Here is a 26,315-nt window from a genome sequence, read left to right as displayed (position 1 = left end):
GAGTTTCAGATCCAGGAAACTCCCTGAGGACCCACCACCACATTCCAAGTCGGAACTCAAACCCAGCGCCCGAGCCCTTGACCGCCACGCTGGGAGGTCGGCCATGCCGATGCGTCACAACTCTGGGGACAGAAGTGCAGAGGGCAGGGCCCCCGCCAACTCGCCATGAAACGGCCCCCACGCCCTTGTCCCTGGTGCAGGCATCCCGCTCCCTGCTTCCAGCCTCTAGGACGACACGTGGCCCCAGCAACCTTCCCGGGCCTCCCTGCTCCGCTCCCCTCCTGGCCTCTGCACCCCTCAGCCCCGGCTCCTGAGACTCCTCGTTCCCAGAAAGGCCCCTGCCCGTGACCCTCCCATTCTGGTCTGGTTAACCCTCGGGGACTGTCTGCAGGGAGCCTCCCCAGTAGACGCTGCGGTCGGCCTGGGTGGGTGGCACCTGGGTGCGGGCCTGGCCGAGGACAGAGCTGGAGGACGGCGGCCTGTGTGGTCTTAGCAGTGGAACATCACAGACGCACATTCGGTGGGGTCAGAAAGCTCTGGGACGGGGTGGGGGGTCAGCGCCAGGGCCCTGCCCTCGTTTCCGAGCCGGAGAACCAGAGGCCCAGAGAGGTGAAGGGCCCTGACAACAGTTGCACGGCGAGTCAGAAGCAAGAGGGAAGCAGACCAGCCTTTCTGTAACACTCACTGCCGCTCACAGAGCCAAACACAGCCTCACGCCGCCGAGGTAGGAAGCTGAGCCTCCAGCGTGAATGAGGAAGGCAATTCTAGAACCAGGACGGAGAAGCTTTTGGAGGTTCCCTCCCTCAAACCCCCAGCAGAGGCCTGTGGCAGCTCGGCACAGGGAGACGGCAGGTGCTGGGGCCCTGGGCTCTGGATCTAGAACCTTCTCTCCTGAGAGGGGCACCTGGCACGCCCACGCACCCCTGTGCACCCCACTTCCCACCTGCGAACAGAGCGGCTTGTAGCGACCCCAGGGCCACGGTGGGGTCGCGAGGAGCTGAAAGCACGGAAAAACCGTGAGCAGTGGACAAGCTGAGCCCACGGTCGTCCCCAGTGGGCACCCGGGTGGCCGGTACGGAGGAAGAGGCCCTCCGAGGAAGGGCAGGGGCCAGAGCCCGGGGCTGGCGCCAGGTTTGGGGGGCGGGGAGCCTCACAGCGAGAGCTCTCGTTCTGTCTGTAACCCCCACACCCGCCCTGTCCATCATCACCCGGGGGGCAGTACGGCCAGGCCTCCAGCACCGCCCCGGGGCCTGTCCACCACCTCACCCGGCACCCAGGCTGCACCTGCCCCGCTCTCCCCGCCCCTCCCCGGTACAGTTCCCTCCCTCCCAGTGTGGGGCACGCGGGTCTCCGGCCTGGCCACCTAGATCTGTCTCTCTGCGGAATCATAAACAGTTTCTCCGGCAGCAGCAGGCGAGGAAAGGCCTCAACTCGGGAGTCAGATGGGCCGAGGGCCCCGGGTTCTCACCCCAGCACCGCCGCCCACTGACAGCGTCCGGCCTGGGGACTTCTCTATGAGGGGACGGGACCACACCCACGCCTCCCAGCACTCCAGCCAGGACAGAGGACAGCCATCGAGGCAGAGCACAGAGCGGCCCCTGCCTCCCCCTCGCCCAGCGGCCGGCACAGGGCCAGCCCCCAGCCCTCCTCCGGCACCCTTGCCTGCAGCCGAGCCCCTGGGGGGCCGGGGGGAGCCCGGGGGCGCCGCGGAACCCTGGCCTCCTCCTGGCCTCCTCCTGCAGACTTTCCTCCGCAGAAGAAAAGGCCCAGAACTTCCTCCCCGCGGCTCCGGGAACAGCGTGGCCTCCCAATCCCCCCCTCATTATTTAAAGAGGAATGACTGATTCTTTCCCTCTCCCTTTGGGGTTTGGAAAGAGAGAGAAGGAAAACAGGTCCGAATGAAGGGCGGGCCTGCCGCTGAGCCAGCACAGCGGGGCCTCCACGCTGCCCCCTCACAACCTCACTCTCTCATACGTACTCATTTTCTCCCCCAAATGTGCTTTACAAATAACTGCCACAGAACCAAAGCTCTGTCTTCTGATTTTACATTTCCATCCAGGCCGCGGCTTCTCTACGGCGGTTACTCGAATTTCCTTTCGGTTTGTGTTGCTTTACCTTCGATGTTTTGAAGTTACCTTCGCGGTCTTTGGACCGCGGCCTCGCCAGTGCCCCTCCCCGAAAGCTCTGTGAGGGGCAGGCGAGGGGGTCCCCCAGCTTTCCGATCAGCCTGCACAGCAGACACGCCCAGCGATGGACGCTGCTTGGGGGGCAGGTGGGGGAGGCAGGCACCCCGAAGTCCCTCCCGGACGGTTACAAACAGCGTGACGATGCCTAAGGGGAAGCAGGTACTGTTGAGTCGTCCCCTCTGGGGTTACAAACGTTTGACTCAGCCGTAGGCCGTCGCGAAGCTCATAAATAAGGTCGCCACCACCCTGGGTGGGAGCAGGGCCTTGCTTCCACGCTCTCAGGGCGGCTCACGAGTCCTCCCTGGGCCAAGACACTCAGCGTGACCTCGGCGCAAAACAGACCCCTGGCTCCGACCCTCCCGCCTCCTGCCGCCGTGCCCTGCAGGCCGTGACGCATGAGGGTCCCCGGAGGGCTCCGTCCCGTTCAGCAGCGCCAACACACCGGAAACCACAGGCACGGGCACCCCGAGGCCGCTGTCCGCAAACACGCCGCCTACCCGCCCAACGCGGCTCCCGGGTCTGGCAGGAGGCGCGGGCCGGTCACCCCGCCGAGCCCGGCTGCCACTTTGCCCTTATGCAGACAGGGGCTTCCCGCGCGGGGACCCGCGAACCTGCTCGGTCATCCGGGCTGGAGGCCGAGGGTGGACCCCCTGACCTCTGTGAGGTCAGCAAAGACACCCCACAAGTCGGCCCGAGGGGACCCGTTTTCTTCGCAGCGCGGACGGCCAGGAGCCCAGGCCCCCCTGGGCGTGCGGAGAAGCCTGCCTCCCCCACCCCGGGTGTTCTGAAGGAGGAAGAGCGCTGGAGCCGGGGTGGGGGGGAGGCCACGCGTGGGAGGAGACGGGCCAGGGGGACCCGTGGCCGCAGCGGCCCCCACAGCAAGGCCAGGCAGGGGCGGCGGGAAGAGCAGCGGGGCCCCCGGCAGCGGTCAGTTCTGCCAGGGAGGTGAGCCCGGGGGCGGGTAGGGGCTGGAGGTTGGGCACACACGGGGACGGAGACGGCTGCCTTGTGGCAGCAGCATTTCTGCCCCCCCCCCTCCGGTGGTCACAGCCGACACCAGAGGTCCCTGCGAGGAGGCCCCCACGGGACCGGCCAGCCGGGGCCGGGGGCTCCTCGGCTCCGGGATGCAGGGGGCCAGGCCCTGTGGTCCCGGTGCACACAGCACAGCCGGAGGTGTGCCTCAGACCAAGTCTGGAGGAGCACAGAATGCCAGGGCGTCCCCAAAGCATCGCTGCCTCCGTCCTGACGGGCACAGACGTGACAGACCACATCCCTGGGACCTCTCGGCGGGACCTCTAACCCCGGCCCTGCCACGGTGTCTACGCCCTTGACATAAAGCACCTATTTGTTTTTTTAACCCTAGACTCTTCGTCCAGTTCAGGGATAGCCCGGAACCAGTCGGAGCCCACGAGGGCCGCCTCGGGCACTTGTCTGCTACGGGGTGGGGGGGACTCATGGCCCCGCCCCTCCTGCCATCTGGACCCTGCTTTGGCCCACCTCCCCCCCACCCCCCGCGTCACCTCAGGCTTGTGAGGAGGGGACCGAGGACCACCCTGGCCGACTTCTCACCTCCTCACTCTGGCTCCCTTTTGCACGAACTCTGAGCCTCAGGGCAGGGCCAGGTTCCGTCTCCAGAGAGCCAGCCCCACGTGGCAGATTCTCCCCCAGCAACAAGTATCGGCCAAAGACGCAAAGGGGGGTCCGCAGCCCCGTGGAGGAAAACAGAGAGCTCCAGAAAGCTGCAGGTCTGGCACCCGTCAGCCGCCTTCAATCACTCGGGGAAGCAGCGGGGACCCCTCCGAGGGCCCGTGAGCGGGAAGCCCCCCACCAGTGCACGGCTACCAGCCCGCCTGGACTACGTCCACACGGGTCAGCAAAGCCACCCGGACACCCAGAGATCCCCAGCGAAAGAGAGGGCAGCCCAGCTTTCCCAGCTGGCGACACTCCTTCCTCCCCCAAACCCGCTGGCCACGGTAGAGCCTGGGGGCAGACGTGCCCTCCCTACCACCCACCCGTGATCGGAGGTGCTTCCAGCCCCTCTCAGAACTTCTCCCCGACAAGACGCAACTTCTCACGCCACTGACGAGCGTTAGCTCCCAGTCTGTCAAGGGCCCAGCTGATTCCGGAGCCAGAGTTGGTGGGAAAGACCTCTCTGCCCTCATCACCACTATTAATAACAATGACATGAGGCCCCGTGTTGGAGCCTTACACTTAGCAAGTTCGCTCTCCCCACTGACAGCTGGGGGACCGGCTCGCAGAAGTTACATGCTTGTCCGAGACCACAGCTCTGGAAGCGACCGAGCTGGGATCCAACCTTCACTCTGATTCCCTAAAATGATCCTGTTTGTGTCTGGGACGAGAGGGGTAGCCGCCTTCCTCCTCCTGGGTCCACGGGCCCTGACACGGGAGACCCCAGGAAATGCTGCTTCCCGAATAGACAGCAGACGGGAAGGCTGGCAGGCAGGGGAGCGGGTTAAAGGGAGCCTTGTTTCTACAGCCAGGGCTGTCCCAGGGGCACACAAGGCAGCCACCGCACCAGCTGGGCCCAGCAGGACCTTCCTGGTCATAACCCCTCGTGCCGCCTTGAGCGCCAGCGGTTTAGAAGCTGGGGACACCCAGCCCGTTGGCCCCCTGACCCTTGCTCCACACCGGACCCCGCTTCCTCCGGCTCCGGGTGAGGCCCTCTCCCTGCCCTGGCCCCTCTCCTGCCAGTGGCAACCCTCCTGTGACATGAAGACCACGCGCACAGACCTGCCCCAAGCCGGGTCCTCCGAAGAGCTCCGACCCCCGGGGTCACTGGGGTGCTGGTCTCTCCCCTTCCCCCCACCTCCTAGTCCCGGGGCCTTCATCATTCTCCCTCGGTGACGGCTCCTGGTCCCCACGGGTGGCTGGAAGGAGCCAGAGCCCCGCCGAGGGGGACAGCCCCTCCCCCCCCCCACCAGCGCCCTGCCCCCCCCCCCCCCAGGCGGCCCTGAGAGCTGCAGCCTTCGGGCATGACTAAGTGAGCTGTTTTGGCCGGGAACCCCACTCACTTCTGCTCTCTGAGGGGCTCAAACCCCATGCTACGGACATGCAGCCAGCTGGGGCGGCCCCCTCTGAGCAGCTGGGGCCCTGGGGGACCCTCTGCACAGAAGGAAGTCTAGGTCCTGGCTACTCAGGTGGCTTGACGGTTCTGCCCGTGCCCTGCTGGAGAGAGAGGCTGGGGACAGGGAAATCCGATCAGCACCTCCTAGGTTTTTGCGGCTGGATCTCAACAAGGAATGTGACAGCCCCACAGCAGCTGGGCCCAGCCTGAAACAGGCTCTATTTGAAACCTCCAACAGCTGAACCCCTCCCAGCCACCCCCTGCCCGAAATGACAAATAGGAAGAGAAATCCAAGGGACAGGCCAGCACGCACACATGCACTCACACACCCTCCTCCCCAACAACAAATCGGGGGTGAGGGGTAGAGTGGGAAGAAATCCGCTTGTCCAATGAGTGCCCGGGTCCCCCGAGCCCTCCAGCCCGCAGCACGAGGGCCCCCAGCAGGCCGAGCATGGCAGGAACCCACCTGCCGGGAATCACCACCACCCCCCCCCACCCCCGCCCCCGCCAAAGGCCGTGATCTCCAAGCCTGAGGCTGAAGCCCAGCCACCAGCCGACCCGGCTGCACACACGCTCCACCTGACTGATCCGGGAGCCCTGTCAGCCCATCTGAGGGAGAGGTGCTCCCCGGGGCTCAGGCCACGGCGGCACCCACCTGCTCTGCTGGGGACACCTGTAGCCATTTTCGTCAGGCGGCAGCAGCTTTATTCTGAGTGCTCTCTCCCGAGGGAAAGGACCGCGGGTTCCCTCCGCCCCTGTTTTCACCCGTGCCCCCCCCCCCCCCCGGGAGACTCGGGTCACGGGTACGTTTCTATTTTGCCCAAAAGTCTGTCGGGGATGAGGAGGAAAAGAGAAACTTGGGAAGAGGGGGAGAAGCCGCAGAGAAGGGACAGGCATGGAGTCCCCACCCCCCACCCAGACATTTATTTCTCTTCCATCCTGGGGAAAATGGAGTGGAGCAGGGCGGGAGCGGAGGGGGAGTCGCGGGGACTGGCAGGCACATCAAGGCAGAGTGTAATTAATTGGTGCGTGAAGCCGCTGGGCTCCGCTTTGGTTCGCGTGAGCCAGGAGGAAAACGGTTTCTCAGAAGGGACTCTTTCAACCTCCCCGGCACAGAGTCTGCAACAGACACAGTGCACGGGGGGTGCTCCCCCCAGAAGGCGAGGAATGAATTCTCCCGGGGTTGGGAAAGCAAGCCAAGTTCGAGCGCTCCATCTAATTGAGCAAACGCCTCTCCCCACCACCGCCCTCCATCAATCTTCTCTCCCTTTCCTCTCCATCCATCCCTCTCTCTCTCTCTCTCTCTCTCTCTCTCCCCTCTCTCTCTGTTGCTACCTACATATTCCTTTTGTTCAAGGTATAAAGAGAAACTGCAGCCCTACCTTTGAGTACAAACCCCAAGAGAGCTCGGTCTCTATCACCATGACAACAATTCCAAACATCCCAAAAATCAGAGCATAGTCACTGAGACGCTTCCTCTTTTCGAACAGGGCCCTCCTGTGTCCCAGCTTATAGCCAATGTTTTGGTTTTTTCCGTTTGTTGGCTTTGGGGAAGGTGGCGCTGCCGGCGGAGGTGGCCGGGCCGGGGCCGGGGCCGGGGCCGGGGCCGGCGTGCTGGTGGTTGTGGGTGGCGTTGGGGGGGTGGAGCAGGGTCTGGTGGGTATGGTTGTCCTCCCGGGAGGAGATGATGATCTCGGGGGGGTTGCTGGGGCTGAAGAGCTGGAGGGGCTGGCCTTCGGGCTCGGCCTCGATGAGGTTCCTCCGGGAGGCGCTCAGCCGGCTCAGGGGCTTCATGACCCCCCCGCTGTACTTGCAGGAGCTCATGGCGATCTCCGTGAAGGGGTTGCTGTCCCGCCGGTGCGCCAGGGGGCTGGCCTGCCGGTGCCGGCCGCCGCCAGCGGGCCCACTTGTGGCTGTGGAGCTTGGAGAGTGGCCGAGCAAGTGGTCATTGAGATTGAACTGGCTGCCTTGCCTGGAGGAGGGGCGGAGGGCAGCGGTGGAGTTGGCCGAAGGGGGGCCCCTGAGCGTCGTGGGTGAGGAGTGCGGCAGGCCGGGCTGGACGGGCTGGCTCTGGACCTGGGCGAGCAGAGACAGGGGACGCGCTGGCTGCTGCTGGGGCTGCTGCGGAGGCTGCAGCAGGGGTCCCGGGGGCTGCTGGGGGGCTGCTGGGGGCGGCGGCGGCGGCGGCGGCGGCGGCTGCTCATCCCCGGACGACGGGCAGGGACCCTTGGGGTCTTCATCCAGGTCCCCCACCCCCGAGTCATGGAAGTGCCCAGAAGTGTCCATCTTGGGGCCTGGCTGGATTCCCTGCGGCACAACCCCCCACCCCAAAGCCACCCTCGCTCCAAAGATGTCCTCAGAGGCAGCCGGGCATCCAAGCCCCCAGCAGGTGTCCTGGCCCCGTCTTCGTTCTCCGGCTCCGGTTCTCTGGGGCTGCCCGGGGTCCAGACGCCGCCACTCAGGGGTGCATGGCCCTGGGCAGGAGGGGCCTGGGGCAAGAAGAAGCGGGGAAGGAACTCCGTCTCAGGAGGCGGCCCTCTGGGAGCGCGCACGGCCAGGCTCAGCCTCGCTCCTCGCGGGCTCAACAGCTCTGCTCTCCCCTCCCGCGGCCAGCGCTCCGCTGCAGGCCCAGCCCACTTGGTGGCAGCGGGGCTCATTGGCTCGGCTCGGGGCGCCGCCGCCTCCTGACTCCGCCCCCGCGCGGGCTCCTCCCCGGGGGAGGGGCCCGCCGCCCCCACCCCACCCCCCACCCCCCACCCCCCACCCCCGGCCCGGGCCGCGCGGCGAGGGCTGGGAGCTGTAGTTTCCGCCGCCCCTCCCACCCCCACCCCCCCCCCCCAACCCCGGGCCGGCCCTCTCGGCTGCGACAGGTGTGGCACAAGCCCGCGAGGCGACGGGGACGTGCGCGCGCGCGGCGCGCTGGGGAGGAGGAGCGGGGCCTCGCAAGGAGGGGGCTGCGCACCCTGACGCGGGGGTGGGGCGGGCAGGCCGCCGGTCGTTACCGGCCAGGGTCTACCGCAGGTCGACCCCAGACGCCCGGGGACGTGGGCCTGGTGTCCCCAGTTCACAGCCTGATGCTCCGAGACGTTGAGCTACAGCTCCAGGGGTCACAGAGCAGACGGGCCCCCCAGTCTCCCGACCCCAGGTGGGTAAGCTCACCTACTGAACGCCGGCAGTAAGCGTGCAGGCGCCGCTTTGTTACTTCCACCCCCCACTTCAACCCTATGCAAATGATGTCATCATTCTCCTTTTACAGATGAAAACTGAAGAACAGATCACACAAGCACAGGTAAGTAAATTGCCAGATGTCACCGGGCCGGTGGAGGGTGCTGGGATTGGAACCCAGGTCAGCGGGACCCACAGCTGCTATCCCGTCCGCCCGGAGGCCTTTCCACTGTGCTGCTCAGGGCAAAGCGGGTCCTCCATGAAGTGGCCCGCGTGCTGGGAAGGACCCAGAGAAGGCTTGCAGGAAAACCGGCCTTCCCACAGCAGGGCGTGTGAAACAGACCAGCTCCCGGGCGCTGCGGCGTCACCACAGCGTCTGGCAGGAAGACTGAAACCCCCCCCCATCCCCACCCCCCACACCCCCCCCCCCCCCCCGCCGTGGCCACTCCCCCACCTGATCTGCCCTGTGGGGCCCTGAGAGTCAGAGCTGGGAACAGCTGCCCGCTTCCCAGGTTCAGAGCCATCATCAAGTATTTATTAAGCTCCCACTGTGTGCAAAGGGAGTTCCAAAGAGATGGGAGCAGAGCAGAATTCATTTCCCCTTCTAACCGCAGCTGATTTAGGGATCAGTGAGGAAGGGGAGGTGACGGGATCCCCAGGCACAGCCGGGGTTTCAGAGGGAGAAATGATTTTTCTGTCCAGGAAGGGGAAGGGCAGGAGAGCCATACACCCCGGTATGTGCACACACGTGTGTACCTAGGTGAGCGAGCACTGGCCCACAAGCATGCTCGTGTGCACACACGTGTGCACGCGCACACACATGCACACACACACAGTGGGTTTCTAAAGCAGCTCTCTTGAATGCCGAGCTGCAAGTGGACAGAGCTCCCAACAAACGGGCCAGAGAGCCCTCTGCGTGCCAGCCTCACCTCTGCAATCCCTGTTGGCTGCGATTAAGAGCTAAATATTACTTGTAATCTAAGCCACAACCCCAGAAACCCGAGTACGGCTGCACACAATAATCCCGATGGTGGTTGTTGTCACCAGCGACGTGGTCGTTCCCCCTGCACCCCCACCCCGCCGGCACCAGTCACAGCGCCCGGGTCAGACCCGAGCCTGGCGTCTCCCGTGCTTGCCCGTGGCCGTGCAGGCCCTCCAGAGCCCACCCGCCCTCCGCATGCCCTGCCCTCCCCCCCCTTCCCCTCTGTCTTCTTGCTCTTCTCCCCCCACCCCCATCCCCAGGCAAAGCACCTGTTAGGCTTAATGATTTCCTAATAAATTAGTTGTTAGTAGCCCAACGTGCCGTTAGCATCGGTTCTCAGTGCCAGACACAGCATCTGGGCTGTGAGAATCATTGTTCAGGGCCAGGCTCCTGGGCATTTCTGTGCCCCCTCCGGCACCGGGACCTGCCTCCCGCTTCAGCTGACCCTTCTGGGCCAGCCTCCCGCCTCCGAGTCTCCCGGCTGTGCCCTCTGGATCCGGACAAGGACTGTTACACTATGTCCTGCTGTCACGGACAGCGTGGGGGGACCAAACTGTGCCAGAGCCGAAGGTCCACTGCAGACTCTTCTGGAAATGGCTGGAGCCGGACAGCGGAGCCACGGAATCGGCTCCTCTGCGCGGCCGCCCTGTGGGAGTGGGGAGAGCGCAGAGCCCGGGCTTTCGTGGCCGAGAGCCCAGGCTGGAGTCCCCTCTGCCGCACGGCGGCCACGCGACCACAGGCAGCTAACTACCTTCTGATGTTCAGCTTCCCCCCCCCCCGAAAAAACAAGATAAAAGTAGGGTCCCCGCCTCTCGGGGTTGGGGGGAGGGACAGATGCGGGCGGGTATTCGCGGGCCAGCCCACCGGACCACACTGGGAGCTGCTCAGCCCGGCCCGGATGGCATCAGCTCCCCCACCCTGGCCCGCCGCCTCGCCTGCCCTCCACTGCTGCGGGCCGAAGCCCCCCTGCTGGGAAGCCCCAGCCCGTCCCCCAGCCCCCGGCTACACCCGGGTCCTCAGAACAACCGGTGACTTGGAGCCATCAGCCATTTTACAGAGGAGGAAACTGAGGCAGCAGGCGGGTGTTAAAATTTGCCCGCAGTTACTAACGGGGACCTAGTGGCGTGGCCAGAATCAAATCCAACCCCAAAGCCCCAGCACTTTCCACGTGTCCCGAAATCCACATCAGTAGGGCTCGGTCTTCTTGGTATTTATTAAACTAAACGTAATCACAGGCAGCCCTCAGGAGCTTACGGTCTCACCACAGAGGCTATACTTTCACGGATGAAAAGGAGCCGCGACCGAGATCCCAAGTGTGGTGGAGACAGGACGGCTCATTGAAGGCGGAGGTAGCACACTGAGGCTTCGTGGGGGTGGGTGGTGGCGCTTGAGCCACACGATGGGCTCTTCCTTCAGGCGAATCGGCCTCTCCAGGCGCCTCGGAGACGCCTCGGGCTCGGGCCCAGCCCCCTGCAGGAACGTAAATATCGCAAGAAAGCAAGCCAATGAATTTTCCGGTTTCCCCCTGCACACAAAAGTTCTGTTCACTCGGGGCGCCCGGGGGGCTCAGTCGGTTAGGCGTCCGACTCTCGATTTCGGCTCAGGTCATGATCTCCAAGTTTGTGAGTCCGGGCTCCACGTCAGGCTCTGTGCTGTCAGCACGGAGCCTGCTTGGGATGCTCTGTCCTGCACGCTCGCCCTCTCCATCTCTCTCTCTATCAAAAATAAATAAACGTTACTTTTAAAAAGTTATGTTTACACTACGCTGTAGTTTACTAAGTATGCAATAGCATTATCTACAAAAACCAACGTATGTACCTTAATTTAAAAATACCTTATCGCGGGGCACCTGGCTGAGTCCGTCAGGGGGCATTGACTCTCGATCTCGGGGTCGTGAGTTCAAGCCCCATGCTGGGTACAGAGATTACTTGAAATCTTTTTGAGAAAGGCTTTATCGCTAAAAACTGCTAACCATCATCCGAACTTTCAACAAGTCGTACTCGCTGATGACGGATCACCATAACAAATATAATAATGAAGAAGTTTGAAATGTTGCAAAAATTACCAAAATAGGACACAGAGACACAGAGGGCGCAAATGCTGTCACAAAAATGACACCGATAGACTTGCTCGACCCAGGGTGGCCACAAACCTTCCATTTGCAAAGTAAAAACATGGAGTATCTGCAAAGCTCAATAAAGCAAGGGACAACAGATAGAGGGGCACCTGTTCAGGGACGAAGGCCAGCGGGTGCGGTGGGGCTCCTGGGCTCGGGGGAAGCGAGTGAGGTTGCGCTCATCAAGCCCGGGAAGGAAGAGACGGCCTTTGGCCACCAGCCCCACACCACGCTGCCCCTCGCCCCACCTCCTCTCCGCTCGCGCCCCACCGCCTCCCTCCTTAAGCCCCAATAATACCCGCCTCCGGGTCCTCCAACAAGCCATGCTTCCTTCTGCCTGGCATGCCCTTCTGTCCTCTTCATCTAACAGGTTTCTCTTTGCCCTTCAAGAGATGACTCACAGGTCTTCCTTCTAGAAAGCCTCCCCTGAGCTCCCCAAATCCAGATCAGGGGCCCTTCTTCTATACTTTCACGCCCTGTGCTCTACCCCCGTCTTTATCAAGCAGTGTGGCTGTTACCTGTTTGTGTGTCCTTTTCCCCCTTGACTGTGACCTTCTTGAGGATAGAAATGGTGTCTTGTCCATCACTGTATCTGCACATCTTGCCCATAGTAGATGTTTCATAAAGGTGAACTGAACTGAAATTAAAATCCAGGAGAGGTCATTCAGAAGCAAACAAGAGGACGTTGTAGCATTTTCCACAACAAATAACCACCACGATTTCCCCGTCGGTGAAATGAATGACATAGAAGAGATGATACCTAAGATCACTGACCTTGAAGTCCCATAATCCGTGCTCTGTGGAAACTGTTGCTGCCAAAGGTAGAACTGTCTGAAAACGGGGTTAAGGAAAGTGATGATTTGTGGCTTATATGGCTGTCTTTCCCACTAGACTGCAAACTCAATGAGCACAGAGAAGGGGTCTCATTTTTTTCTGTATCCCCAGAGCTAAGCAAGGATCTACTCAATAAAGGTTTATTGGATGGATGGATGGATGGATGGATGGATGGATGGATGAGGGATGGGTGGACGGAGGGTGGGTGGATGGATGGGATAGACGGATGGAATTTAGATATAGGATAAATAATAGTTTTTAGAAAATCCCATGAGGAGGGCTTGGGTGGCTCAGTTGGTTGAGCATCTGACTAGATTTTGGCTCAGGTCACGATCTCAGTTTGTGATTGAGCCCCGCGTCAGGCTCTACACTGAGTGTGGAGGCTGCTTGGCATTCTCTCTCCCTCTGTCTCTCTCTCTCTCTCTCTCTCCCCCCCCCCAAATAAATAAATACACATTAGAGAGAGAGAGAGAAATAAAATAACAAGGCTTGGCATTTAAGGGATATCCTTAACCTTCCAAGGAGAGACAGTATCAGAAAGTCAACCACACCCTCCCTCAGACCCTGGACGGTTGGGGCATCGGACCAAACAGCTTACTAGCCCATCCAGGTGCGGCCATTACCATGTTCTTATCTAGAAGCCTTATTATTTTAAATTTTTTTTTTTCAACGTTTATTTTATTTTTTTTGGGACAGAGAGAGACAGAGCATGAACGGGGGAGGGACAGAGAGAGAGGGAGACACAGAATCGGAAACAGGCTCCAGGCTCCAAGCCATCAGCCCAGAGCCCGACGCGGGGCTCGAACTCACGGACCGTGAGATCGTGACCTGGCTGAAGTCGGACGCTTAACCGACTGCGCCACCCAGGCGCCCCAGAAGCCTTATTATTTTAATAATAAAAGCAACTCCAGGGTCCGAACAGCACTCGCACATGAACTACTCCATCCCACCTCCCAGCAGCCCCGAAAGGCAGGTCAGGAAGGCTCTAGTGCCCATCCTTTATGCTGTCACTCTGTAAACTAATAGTTAGAAAGGTTTAAGTGACTCGCTTGGGTCACCAGTTAGTCGGGGATTTGGACCTGGACCCCTCTGACCCTGGACTCCCACTCTTTCCCACTCGTGCCGCCGGGAATGCCACCCCCACCCCACTCCGTATCCGGTCCTACTGGAATTTAAGGAGAGCACGCAAAGCCGTCCCAGACCTCCCCTCCTCTGCCCTTTCCCCCAGCGTGACACCATCCCCTCCTGAATTCCCTTAGCACCTTGCTTGTGTCTTTCTGGGGACGCCTTCACCTCACGCCTTGTGCCGTAGCTGTCTCTGTGCATGTCTTTTCCCTGTGTGTAATTCACACCACAAGCCCCTTGGTGACAGGAGCTTATGGTGTACATTGTAAGGCACACACACAACCCTGCACCTCCCCCAAGCCCCCCTCCCCACATGCACTCAGACCTGCACGGAAGCAGGGAGTGAGCGGGTCTGCAGACACGGGAGTTCAGGGCACTTTGGCCCCGGATACGTTGCTTGCCCCTTACCTGCCACTGGCCATAGGAGGCACTGACCGGTGAGCAAAGTTCTCCTGGGTCCCCGAATGACCAGATGCCCGGGCGGGGGGCTCACAACCAAAACCCACCCAGCCTTTTCCAGGCCTCAACAGAGAACGGGTAAGGCAAGGCCATGGCACCCCCCACCAGCAGCTCCCGGCCACCCGTGGGTGCTGGCCCCTCAGCACCACACTGTCCCCTCCAGCCTCCTGCTTTGCCGGAGAAAAACTGAAACCTCACCCGGGTCGCTCTGATGGGGACACCCGGCGCAGGGAGCCACGCCCTGGGGCATTTACTTGGAGCCGGGCTCCTGCTCCGGTGTTTTCGACAAGCCAATGGGGTAAGATTAGCGTCCCATTCTGCAGACAAGGAAACGGAGCTCCGGTTCCGAGAAGGTGGCTGGCTCGCTCTTGTTCTCGGGAGGCAAGATGCCCGCTCCAAGCCAGAAGGTCTGCCCACTCGCCGGCCACCCCTGCATGCAGCCACCGCCGCCGAGAAAACGGGCCTCCTGCTCCAGCTTCTCCGTGAACCTGCGTCGGACAAAAGGAGCGGGAAGGTGGGGGTCTGTGGGGCTGACGGGGCTCCTGCGGGTCCGGGCGAGGCCTGAGGATGGTGTGGAGCCACAGGGAACGGGGGCTCGGCCCGTCCGGCTCAGAGCCACCACGGTCCCGCCCGCGGCACACCAGCAGGTGCCCCGCTCTGAGCGCACAGACCCGGCCCGTCCGTGCCTCCCTGCGCAACTGCTTGTGAACATCAGACACGGTTAAATGCCTCTGCGGCAGCTTTGGGGGGAAAACTGGCGCGTCCGGCCAGATGAGTCAGTCCGGATGCCGTGTCTATTTACTCGAGGGGTCAAGGCTCAGAGCAAAGGTGCGGACACCGTGTCTGGAGAGAGGGCATGAGAACTGGGGAGAGAGAGCACTTTGTCACCGTGCTGTGGCCCAGGGAAGGCCCCTGCAGATCCCTGCTTGGCCAGGGCACGGCTCTCAGCCTCGTCCCCAGAGCCTGTCTGCCCAGGACTGACAGGGCCCGTCCGGGGTCACAGGGGTGTGTCCGCTCCGGCCCCACGCTGTAGTAGCATGGGTGAGGGCACCCTTGCCCCTGCAGAGATTCAGCTTCCTGGGGGCAGGGTTTCTGTCTGCTTCGTTCCCTGGGGCCTCCCCAGTGCCTACCACAGTGCCTGGCACAGAGCATGCTCCTGGCCCCAGTCCCAAGGGCTCAGAGGAAGCTAGCACCTCCAGCAGTGTCACAAGCCCAGAACAGGCACCCGAGCTGCCCCCGGGAGGGCCAAGGCCCCCGGTGCGGAGGGAGGCAGTGAGCCCGTCGCCGCCGCCCTCGATGGACCACCCTCCTGAGTTAGGGGACCGCGAGATCCACCTCTCCCAGGGGCCCGGCGGGCACCTGAGGCCTGAGCCCTGGACGCCAGCTGTGCTGTCGGCCCCTCCCCAGACCCCAGCTGGCCGGTGGCAACTAAAGCAGGGAGGGCCCGGGGGTTCGCGGCCCAGCTCCGGCCCCGGGACTGAGGCCCAGCGGGCTGGTGCTCACCAACCTGCCCCCCCCACTCCGCTCACGCGGCCTGCCCCGGTTTGTGGGGAGTGTGGCACCCTCTGCTGGTGGCAGATGCGCACAGCTCTGCACTCCCTGCTCCCGGGAGGTGCGCGGGGAGATCCCAGGCAGAACGCCCCCCCCCCCCCCCCCCCCCCCCCCCCGCCCGCCAACCACCTGCCTCCTTCCGTGGAGGCCCAGGGGTGCGTCTGGGGCCAGGATGCACCCTCGTGAACATTTCGCAGAGGTAGCTCCTCCTGGCAGGTTCCTTGACTTTTCCCCCCATCGGGGAAGAATTACCCCTGCTGCCACCCTCGGTGATGCAGGAGGAGAGGGCGGAGGGGCCACGAGCGGCCTCCAGGCCCCGCCCTCTCAGCACGGATGGCCTCCCTCTCCGAGATGGGAGGTCGCCTAGGCCCACAAGTGAGGTGAGGACAAGGGACAGAGCCAGGGTCCCCTCAAGGGGCCTCTCCTCGCTCGATTGATTGCTGCACGGCCCTGGCACGCCACCCTGGCCCTACCTGCCGGCTCCCCCCTCCGCCCACCCCACCCCACCCCCGCCGCACCTCTCCCCACCCCTCCCCACTGGCTCCCCCCTCCCCGCCAGCTCTGCCCTCCCCGCCAACTCCCCCCTCCCCCCCTGCACCTCTTCCCACCCCTCCCCGCCAGCTCTGCCCTCCCGCCAACTCCCCCCTGCCCCCCTGCACCTCTCCCCACCCCTCCCCGCCAGCTCTGCCCTCCCCGCCAACTCCCCCCTTCCCCCCCCCCCCCCCGCCCCGCACCTCTCCCCACCCCTTCCCACTGGCTCCCCCCTCCTCACCCCTCCCCGCCAGCTCCCCCCCCCCCCCGCGCCCCTTCTCCCCCCTCCCCCCCAGCTCCTCCTCCCCCTCCACCCTCTACCAGCTCCCCCCTCCCCCCCCCCCCGCACCCCTCCCCCCGGTTCCCCCCTCCCTTCCTGCGCCCCTTCCCACCCCTCCCCGCCAGCTCTGCCCTCCCTGCCAGCTCCACCCTCCCCCGCCCGCGCCCCTCCCCACCACTCCCCACCAGCTCCCCACCCCTGCCCCGTGCCCTCCAAGCCCAGGCCCCCGGCTGCAGCCCGGCCTCGGTGCCCAGCACTTTGATATGAATAATGCAGAAGGGCAGGCATCTGGCTCACTTCCCTGCTTTGCCCCCTTCCCTCCTGGTACAGTGGCAGCTGGAGGGTTGCTATGGACACTGTCCCTCCTCAGTGACAATCCGCAGCCGCCCTCCCTGCTGGAGTCCCCAAGCCGCCGCCCGACCGCCAAGCCTGCAGCAGCTGGAGGCCTCGCGGAAGCGCCGCAGGGGGAGCAGGATCAGATGGGCTGAGGGGAAGCTGGGAGGCGAGATGGAAACTGCACGAAATTGGAAGCAACAAGCTGGACCCGTGCAGGGAGACTGACAAACCGCAGTCGGCTTAGCCAGAATTGGAAAGGCAGTGGTGTCTTGACAGGCTCCCATCGAAACGGACATCAATCACTCGGACAGCATCCCTGGGGCAGGTGCAGGGAGGGGGGTGCAGAGGCCCCGCAATGGAGTGCGCGGATGGCGGGCGGGCGGGGTGGACGGGGCGTGGACGGCGCGACGGAGTGGGCGGGGCGGGGGCGTGGACGGGGCGTGGACAGGGGCGGGGAAGGGCAGGGGCGCGGACGGTGGGCAGTGTGCCTGAGGGGGCAGCGGGGAAAGACGGTGTGGGTGGCGGTGGTGGGTGGCAATGGGCCGTGGCGGGGAGGGCAGCGGGCGTGGGCCCTGTCTGCAGGAGAGACCTTGACGGCCCCTGGCCCTTATGTAAGGACAACCACGGAGGTCTTCTGAGCTGGACTCGTGGCCACTCTGCTCCCCCGCCTGAGGACACAGCATGCGCCCCTCCACCGATAATGCTGTCTCTGCCTTGAGGACCAGAGCATAATACCTTCTTGAACATGGGTCCAAGAGATGAGGAGCGTGTCACTGTTATTCTTGTCCCTACCACGAGACCAGACCTTGTTCCCCACCACTGAGCTCTGCACCATGAAGTCCGACACCCTCGCCCCTGTCCATGTCCCACAGCTGCCCACCTGCGGGTCACCAGGTCACCAAGACCACAAGCCTCCACCTGCCCAGAGACCTCAGGCCCACCTGGACAGAGGGTCCAACGTCGAGCTTCCTTTCTCTGCTTTCAACCAAAGGCCACATGCTACAGGGCAGGGCACAGCTGGCCTCACCCTCCAGGGCCCCAGTGGCCACAACGGGCCTTTAATGGGAGGGCCTCTGGGACAGCACACCGGGTCTACACTACACCCGCTGAACACATGCACGATGGTGGGGTGGCCTCGTAGGCTGTGCCCACCCCACTCGGGTGTGGCCACGAGGGGGGCAGAGTAGCTTTGCCTTGCCCTGACCGCCCCCACACACCCCCTTCCCGGGCCCTGACCGCCCCCACGCGCCTCTTTCCCGCGGCACTGACCCTGGAGTAAGAGTAGGAGCAGCTGGGGGAAGCCCGTGTCCAGCCTGGAAGGCCCTGGAGACAGAAAGACCCAGACACAGGCAAACACACGCACACGTGAGAGCCCTCGGACACGTGTGTGCATCTGTGTACATGTGCAGAGACAGGGAGGGAGGGAGGGAGGGATCAAAGGTTTTGCCAAGTCCCCACGTTCATCTCTCTCGTGTTTTATTTCTGCCGTAAGATACAGGCAGCAAACCAGAAAGCTCTTCCACGTCCGGACTCTGTGGAAATTCCAGAAGTAACCTTGAACACAGGGCCACAGAGTCCCCCACAGAGCAGGCGTAGGGCAGCCAGCTAGGCTCACTCACGAGCGGTGACTCAGTCCAACGCTGATTTTACAACAAGCGAACTCCCATCCCAGCTCAGGAAAGCCACAAATCACCGCCCATCCTGGACCACGAGGCCACTCGGCCACTCAAGGACAGTCCTGTCGCAAACGTTGGGGCCAGGGAGTGGAGGGTCTGCCGTCCTGGGCAGGAGGATGCGCAGCCCTGCGGCCTGGTGTTGACTGCAGCAGAGGAACCTGCTTTGGGCAGAGGCACAGCCCCACGCGGACTTCCCGGGGCCACGGCGCAGCCTACGGCAAGCGTTTCCGACGGAGCAATGGATGCCGGGCTGTAGGGAGCCCTCGGTGGTAGAAGGTGCCGGTAAGCAGCAGCCTGGAGGGCACGTCTCGAGACCGAGGGGCCTTCGGACCTGGCCACGACCTCTACCTGGGGAACCTTGTCTTCCTGCTCACAAGCCCAGGAGATGCGGGAGGGTCAGGGGAGGAGAGAACATTTCGACTCCAGATTTCCAGGCTGCCCGTCACTGGATGGGGAGGCAGGGTGTGCGGCCCACCGGGGGCACCCCTCCGTCGCCCCGTCACCGGACCTGGACTGCGGCTCACAGTCAGACCCGGCCAGCACCGGGGAGCACCTGCCAAGAGCCCGGTGTTGTGCAGCTGCCTCTGTGAGTCACTTCTTGTCCCCCTGTTCCACCGAGCAGCTGGGACCCCGTGAGGCCCGTGTCCTCCCCAAAGACCCAGCACTCTCATCTCGGCCATTTTCCTTTGGGCACTTGGAAGTCCCAGGTCAGAATGGCACCAGGGTGAGGCCGCAGACCTCAGAGAGAATATGTGCCCCGGACCCACCAGGACCCTAACGGGGGTGGGGGGTATGTGCCCCAGACGCACCAGGACCCTAACGGGGGTGGGGGGTATGTGCCCCAGACGCACCAGGGCCCTAACGGGGGTGGTGGTATGTGCCCCAGATGTACCAGGACCCTAACGGGGGTGGGGGGTATGTGCCCCGGACCCACCAGGACCCTAATGGGGGTGGGGGGTCTGTGCCCCACCCCCAACAGGACCCTAATGGGGGGGATGCAATGCAGGAAAGCCCGCCTCCTCCTTGCGTCTGAGCCTGTGATTTTGTGACAAGAGGCGGCTCCCACGTTCCTTGTGGCCGTGGTCGCGGGGGCTTCTGGGAGGCCTGGTGAGCCACTAACCCTCTTTTCTTGGTGCAAGTTCTTTTTCGTCCTGCAAACCTGGCGATTAAGCCTCCAGCACAGGCAAACGTGAGCCCGGAGTGTAAGGCCAGTGGCTTTGTACTGACTTCTGGTTTCCGCCCCCATTAGAGAAGCTTCTGAACCAGCCAGGAGGGGCAGCCCCGCAGATCCCGCGTCTGGCCCGGCCCGTCACTGGGGCGTTGCTCCACCTCCTAACGAAGGCAGGGAAAGCGCCATCCCCCTCCCCTTGCCCAACAAAGAACTTTTAGGGTCCCACGTGCTGTCAGACCCACGGATCTTGGCCGATGGACCTTCCAGTGTCGAGAAAGGACAAGACTACAAGGATCCAGAGACACCTGACCCCCAGGTCTGGGACTGCAGGGACTCGATCTGTGTGTTTGGATACCAAGACAGGAATTTTCCAGAAGAATAGAGTGCCAGGGACAAGCAAGCAGCCAGTTTCTCCTAGGTAAGGCTGGACCCGCTCGAACCGGAAAGATCCGGTCTCCTCGTGGTGTAATGGGCCGGAAGCACTTAGCACCGCGGGGGCACGCGGCGGGTCCCAGGCAAACGCCCCTTCCTTCTCTGCTCGGTGCATCCCTCTCCCGTGAGGGTGTCCCGCTGGCGGAGAGGGAGGGGGGACAGCAAGGAGCCCTCCACTACTGCATCAGGAGCACGAAGGCGCTGAATGCGGGGAGCACAGCCACACCCAGTTCCTGCGGTTGCTCAGGAGGGAAAGGGTCAGGCCCGCGGCTTTCCACGGGAAGGCGCTCTGAGCAAAGGAGCCCTCGGCCACGGGGCCTGGGGGGCGGGGGGGCGACATCTGCGGAGCTCGCTTCCGCCCACAGGACCCCCAGCTGCCCGTCCTGGGGGAGGCGACGCCAGACTAGCCCAAGGGGTGTCGGGAGCCCGACTCCAAGGCCAAGCTCAGCCAGGCTGGCCCTATTCTTGGCCTGGGGTGGGGGGGCGGGTTAGCCTCTCGCCTCTCCTCCGGTGGCCCAGCCTTGGCCATTTTGAAGCAGCTTAGCCGAGTGACGCGCCAGACGGGAGAAGAGACACATGCACCCACGTGGCATCCACGTGGCGGTCTGTCAGCTGCACCACAAAAGTGATGGTGGGGGGGCGGCGGAAGCCGGTGACTCAAAGCAGGTTCGGGATTATCTGCTGCTTCCAACCATCCACGTCCCTCATCACCATGGAGAACTGAGAGCTGGGTGTATCTGCCTCCCCCTCAGTGCTGGTGCTGGCATTAGAGGCGTGATTTGTACTTGGGGCAACGGTGGCGAAGGGACCCGGTCTCTGCAGGAAATTCTCTCCAGCGCCGAAATGTCATGAAACAGCTCTCTGCACCTGGTCCCTCCCCTCTTGGTCCCTTTAAAAATGGCTGGAAAGAGGAGCACCTGGGGAGCTCAGTGGGTTGAGCGTCCGACTTCGGCTCAGGTCATGATGTTGCAGTTCGTGGGTTCGAGCCCCGTGTCCACCTCTGTGCTGACAGCTCGGAGCCCGGAGCTGCTTCGGATTCTGTGTCTCCCTCTCTCTCTCTGCCCCTCCCCCACTTGTGCTCTCTCTCTGTCTCTCAAAAATAAATAAATATTTTAAAATTCTTTTTAAAAGACATTTGGGGTGCCTGGGTGGCTCAGTTGGTTGAGCGTCCGACTCCGGCTCAGGTCATGATCTCACGGTTTGTGGGTTCTAGCCCCACATCGGGCTCTGTGCTGACGGCTCAGAGCCTAGCGCCTGCTTCGGATTCTGTGTCTCCCTCTCTCTCTCCCCCTCCCCACTCTCTCTCTCTCAAAAATAAATACACAAACTTAAAAAAAAAAACACAAAACAAGGACGTTTATTATCCCACACATTGAGGACTGGAGAGGTTAAAATCGTTCTAGGGGCCATTAATCTGGTGGCATGTGTCCCCATGAACAGAGGTTGTTTCTGACTTTCTGCCCTACTGTCTTCAGCATGTTGGCTACTTCCTCATGATCACAAGATGGCTGCAGTGCCTCCAGGCATCCCATCACCACCCTTCAAAGTCTAGAAACAGTAAAGAGACACACCAATCTTGGATCTTCTTTTAAGAGAGGAAAACCGTCCCAGAAAACTGTCCTCCATGTCTCACTAGTCAAAAACAGGTTACATGCTCAGAGCTACCCCAATCACCCACCGAGGCAGGTGGGGGCCATGTTGGCTAGACTGGGGCCTGTCTTCCTCTGAAGCAGATGCTGACGGGTTGAGCACTGAATCAAGGAATCAGAGATTCAAGGAGGAAGCGAGCCCAGCACTGCGTCCACCAGACCAGCCGGAGGCCCAGATGCACTCACCATAAGGATTCTCCCCCACCAGGACAGCTCCCCAGTGTAGACGGCGAGGACGGTGCCGGCCCAGTGTCCTTGTGACTCAGATAAGAAGGGGTGAGACGCTGGCTCGCACCGAAATGAGAACCGCCAGCCTTACTGTGAGCTCGCTTATCTAGAAGACACGCGTCCACCTTCCTTAGAGAGATCTGGGGAAGGGATCCTATTAAAGATGTGGCCTCCACGCACCCGAGAAGCAAAGCCTCTGGCGAAGGCCAGCGGGCCGCGCAGGTGATGGGCGCCGCTGCGCGGTGCCCGGGTCTTTAATTTCCTGCAGGAAACCTGACGGCTCCCTGTCTGGAGATGTGTCCGCTCACGCAGGAGCGGGGAGCCGGAGTGGAAGAGCCCTTCACACTTTCACGTCACGGACTCAGGCTCCTTGAAGAGACGCCTGTCCAGAGACGCGCCCGCCGACTCCGCCCCCTCTGAGCACCCTCACGGGCAAGTTGGGGCTCGCTCTTTGGAACCAAGTAAGGGGGTGACCCAGAGCCAGGCAGGCGACGAGGAGGAGGGAGGAGAGAGGTGTGCGGAGCTGGGGGACAGAGCAGCCCTGGGAGGGCCCGCCAGCGGCTCGAAGGCCGAGGGGCCGGCCGCACGGAGGGGACACGTGGAGGGAAGGGAGGCCGCGGCAGAGGACAGAGGACAGAGGACAGGAGGAGAGCCCGAGGGGAAAGGCCTCGAGGGCTCGGCTCACAGCCCCCCGGCCACCACTTTCTCAGGGACTCTTGTCAACACCGACACTTGCCGTGGGAATTTCCAGCTGTGGGTCACCTTCTCGCGGCCGAGGACAGAGATCCAGGGGTCACGCCCCGTCTTTCCAGCCGGGCAGGACCCAGATGTTTCCAGACCCGGGACCAGGCGGTACTGAGAGGCCGAGCGGTCATTTTCCAAAGAGGCCTGGGACACACAGGAGTCTTGGTTAAAGGGAGGGAAGACACAGCCAGGACCCCCGGGGTCGTGATGACGTGTGTGCTCAGACCTTCGACCCTTGTCCTCCTGAGCCCCGCGGCTGGGAGGACCGCGGTCTGCAGACAATCCACACACCCCGGCGTCCCTCACAGCGCACGTGGGCATCTCCAAAAGTAATCCCCAACGTGGCATACGCTGTGTCCCTCGACAGGCTGCCTAGAGAACTCTTTTTCATCCCTCAAGGCCCTGTTCAAACGAGCCTCCTTCGTGAGATCCTCCCTGATCCCCACAGCCCCAAACAGGGTCAGCCGTGACCTCTGCCATGAGCCTCCGACACTGTAGGGACTCCCAGCGGGAGTGGCTTGTCCTTACGCGTCTGTGTGCCCGGCGTGGGGGACAACACCAGGAACAGACAGGGATGCCACACACTTGGGAACTAACGGATGAGCAAATAAAGAAGTCTGACTAGAGCGTGAGCTTCTCAGCTCACACGGAACTAAATCAAATCCCAGAACTTTGAAGCCAACAGGGCTCAGTGTTCACCAAGCCCTTCTCACATCCCTGGAAATACTTTTCTAATCTATGCCAACCTGTACACATAGGAGGCTTTCAGCGTTTTTATTTACTTCTCAGGGGCGCCTGGGTGGCGCAGTCGGTTGAGTGGCCAACTTCAGCTCAGTTCGTGATCTCACAGTTCGTGGGTTCGAGCCCCGCGTCAGGCTCTGGGCTGACAGCTCGGAGCCTGGAGCCTGCTTCGGATTGTGTGTCTCCCTCTCTCTCTGCCTCTCCCCTGCTCGCACTCTCTCTGTCTCTCTCTCTCAAAAATAAACATTAAAAAAAAATTACTTCTCTGAATTCTCATAGTAATATTTGCTTGCTCATATAAAAATCTGGAAAGAATAGAAAACAATAAAGGAGAAAATGTATAAGCCACCTACCTGAAGTATCGTTAACGTTTAGCAGACTGCAGTCTTCTCTGTGCATTGTGCTTTCCCTGCACAGCTGAGACCGTCGGTTTCAGCGCAGTTGTAGTGAGCGTGTACCTGATACTTTCTGTCTCGCTGATTTCATTAAAGGAAGCCGCGCAGATACATTAAATTGCATCCCACTAAGACACCACCACCAACCCCACCCGCCTGGCATCTTCATTAGGTGGCGCCACGCTCCCCGTCCGGCTCCAGGCTGTGCTCAGCCGCTCACGAGTCTCAGGCACTTGTCAGGTCCTGCTGTTCCCGGCGCCACTGCCCTGAACCTCCGGGAGGAAGGTGTGTGTGTCTGGGCAGCACCAGACGTGGGCTCCGGAAGGGCCTCCTCTCGGCCAGCTCGGGCGCAGGGGACACTACGTGCGCTGGGGCCCGCGAGCTGACCCTAAAGGCAGCACCCCTGGTGTCCGGACGCGCACGAGGTGAGCTCAAGGGGCAGGACCCGCCTGTCTTCTTGCCATGACCCACCCGGAGCCTCCACAGAGCCCAGCACGTGGTGGGTGAGTGAATGAGTGAGTGAATGAGTGAGTGAATAAGTGAATGAATGAGTGAATGAATGAGTGAACGAATGAGTGAACGAATGACTGAAAGAATGATTGAACGAATGAGTGAACAAATGAGTGAATGAATGAGTGAATGAATGACTGAACGAGTGAGTGACTGAGTGAGTGAATGAATGAGTCAATGAATGAATGAATGAGTGAATGAATGAGTGACTGAGTGACTGAATGAGTGACTGAGTGAGTGAATGAATTAGTCAATGAATGAGTCAATGAATGAATGAGTGAATGAATGAGTGAATGAATGAGTGACTGAATGACTGAATGAGTGACTGAGTGAGTGAATGAATGAGTCAATGAATGAGTCAATGAATGAATGAGTGAATGAGTGAATGAATGAGTGACTGAATGAGTGACTGAGTGAATGAATGAGTCAATGAATGAGTCAATGAATGAATGAATGAGTGACTGAGCAGTGCGGCCAGGGGTGGGTGAGCTGTGCCTTCCACGTGTCACACCCCACGACGGCAAACACAGAACCCCAAGCCTCTGGGGAAGTCTGGGGACATAATGTGGCAGTGGCAGGACAGTGTTCCACGTGCCTGGGCCAGAGAGTGGCAGGGCGGCCAGACCACGGCCCCAGCTGAGCCGCAAACACTAAGGAAGCGCGAGGCCCCCATCTCCCACCCCCTCCCTCTCTCACACCTACACAGTCACTGCTATGCACCTGTGCCTCTCCGATGGCATCCGGGGCAACCAGCTGGACAGGAAGCCCGCCAGGTGAGGAAGGCCATAGCGGGGCTCTCCCGTGGTCACCCGAGGAGCGGCTCTTGTGTGACGGCCGCTCGGCGGACAAAGCGGGTCAGCAAGCCCGAGGGCATCTGTCCAGTGGGTCACTCGCCGGGCCCCACACCTGAGAGCCAGGGGTGAACGTATGTCCCTCCTTGCGGCGCCCACCTCTTTGTCCCCCACACCACCCCCCCAGAGCCCCAGCACCTCACATGGCAGGTGTGCCCCCGGTCCTGGTGACCCAGCCTCGTGACAGCTCCCAACATCGCCCTCCCTCCGTCCCTGCCCCTCTGCCCCAAGTCACATCCCTCACACCTAACTGGCCCCACCGCCGTCCCCCCTGCCCTCAAACCCGCCTCCGCAGGGCAGCACAGAAATCGCTGGAAAACGCAAATCTGACCGTGCCGCCCCTTCCTCTGCTTCAGACCCTGGAAAGGCTTCCCGGAGCTGCGGGATAAAAGCCAAGTCCTCGTGGGTGGCCCCCCGCGGCCTGGCTCTCTTCCGTGCCGCGCCCTTCCCACCCCACCTGCCACACACGCTCTCCCAGCCCCTGGAGAGCCCAACCCCTCACCACCCAGGGCTCCTCTGCCTGGAACTCTGGCAACGTCCCCCCCACCTCCACCTTCTTCATCTGCCTGCCAGGCCCTCCCCCCGCAGGACTCCCAGGCGACCACCACCTCCTCCGGGAAGCCGTCCCTAACTCCTCAGGCTACTCCGGTAGCACCCTGCACCTGTCCATCAGGGTGTCCGTGGTAATCAGTGTGTGCTTAGCACTGGCGCCCCCCAGCCTGACACCCACTGAAACAGAAGCCCCAAGGAGTGGGCACCTGTTACCCTAGGGCCTGGAGCACAGAGGTGCCACAAGACATTGTTAAGTGACAAATACAGTGCGGGGCCAGGGTCTGTGACAGTGGGGAGAGCCACGTGTGTCAACCCAGGAGAGTGGGCGGGGCTGAGGGCATCTCCCTGTATAATGAGGGGAAGGGCTGGGGCGTCTCCCTGGAGAGAGGGCGGAGCTGGGGAGAGTGGGCGGGGCGGGGGCGTCTCCCAGCATAGTGGGCGGGGCCGGGAGTGTCCTCGGAGAGTGGGCGGGGCGGGAGCGGCTCCCCGGAGAGTGGGCGGGGCTGGGAGGTCTCCCTGGAGAGGGGGCGGGGGTGGGGTCCTTTCCCAGGGTCTGTAACGCTTGAGCTGAGTTCTGATGGGAGGACCCGTGAGCCAGCTGGGGAGCAGAAGCCAGGGTAGTCTCACTTCCGGCTGAGAGCAAGCTTCCAGTCCCGCTGGGGAGAGTGGGGATAATCCCACATGGCCTGTGCTCAGTGAGTTTGAGAGCACTCCTT

General features: G+C 62.1%; 1 protein-coding gene and 2 long non-coding RNA genes across 3 annotated transcripts in view; all 3 read right to left on the bottom strand.

The window, feature by feature from the left end:
• KCNN3 (potassium calcium-activated channel subfamily N member 3) overlaps positions 1 to 7,572 on the bottom strand; it is a 121,991-nt gene extending 114,419 nt beyond the window's left edge. Inside the window, 2 exon segments of the mRNA XM_042924810.1 lie at positions 6,654 to 6,803; positions 6,805 to 7,572. Coding sequence (XP_042780744.1) covers positions 6,654 to 6,803; positions 6,805 to 7,557 — 903 coding nt within the window. The 5' untranslated portion in view covers positions 7,558 to 7,572.
• A 4,339-nt stretch (positions 7,573 to 11,911) lies between these two features.
• On the bottom strand, positions 11,912 to 13,695 carry LOC122211583. The gene is made up of 3 exons (XR_006198720.1): positions 13,631 to 13,695; positions 12,309 to 12,365; positions 11,912 to 12,171 (listed from the first exon to the last, which is right to left on the bottom strand). It is a non-coding gene; the product is annotated as an uncharacterized LOC122211583 (long non-coding RNA).
• Positions 13,696 to 21,288: 7,593 nt separating this feature from the next.
• LOC122211816 lies at positions 21,289 to 25,968 on the bottom strand. Its single transcript, XR_006198856.1, has 4 exons — positions 25,656 to 25,968; positions 24,917 to 25,102; positions 23,645 to 23,767; positions 21,289 to 22,694 (listed from the first exon to the last, which is right to left on the bottom strand). It is a non-coding gene; the product is annotated as an uncharacterized LOC122211816 (long non-coding RNA).
• Positions 25,969 to 26,315: the final 347 nt, after the last annotated feature.

This window comes from Panthera leo, chromosome F3, assembly GCF_018350215.1.
Source record: "Panthera leo isolate Ple1 chromosome F3, P.leo_Ple1_pat1.1, whole genome shotgun sequence".
Taxonomy (NCBI): domain Eukaryota; kingdom Metazoa; phylum Chordata; class Mammalia; order Carnivora; family Felidae; genus Panthera; species Panthera leo.
Note: the sequence above shows the minus strand (reverse complement) of the source record. Positions and strands in the feature narration are given on the sequence as shown.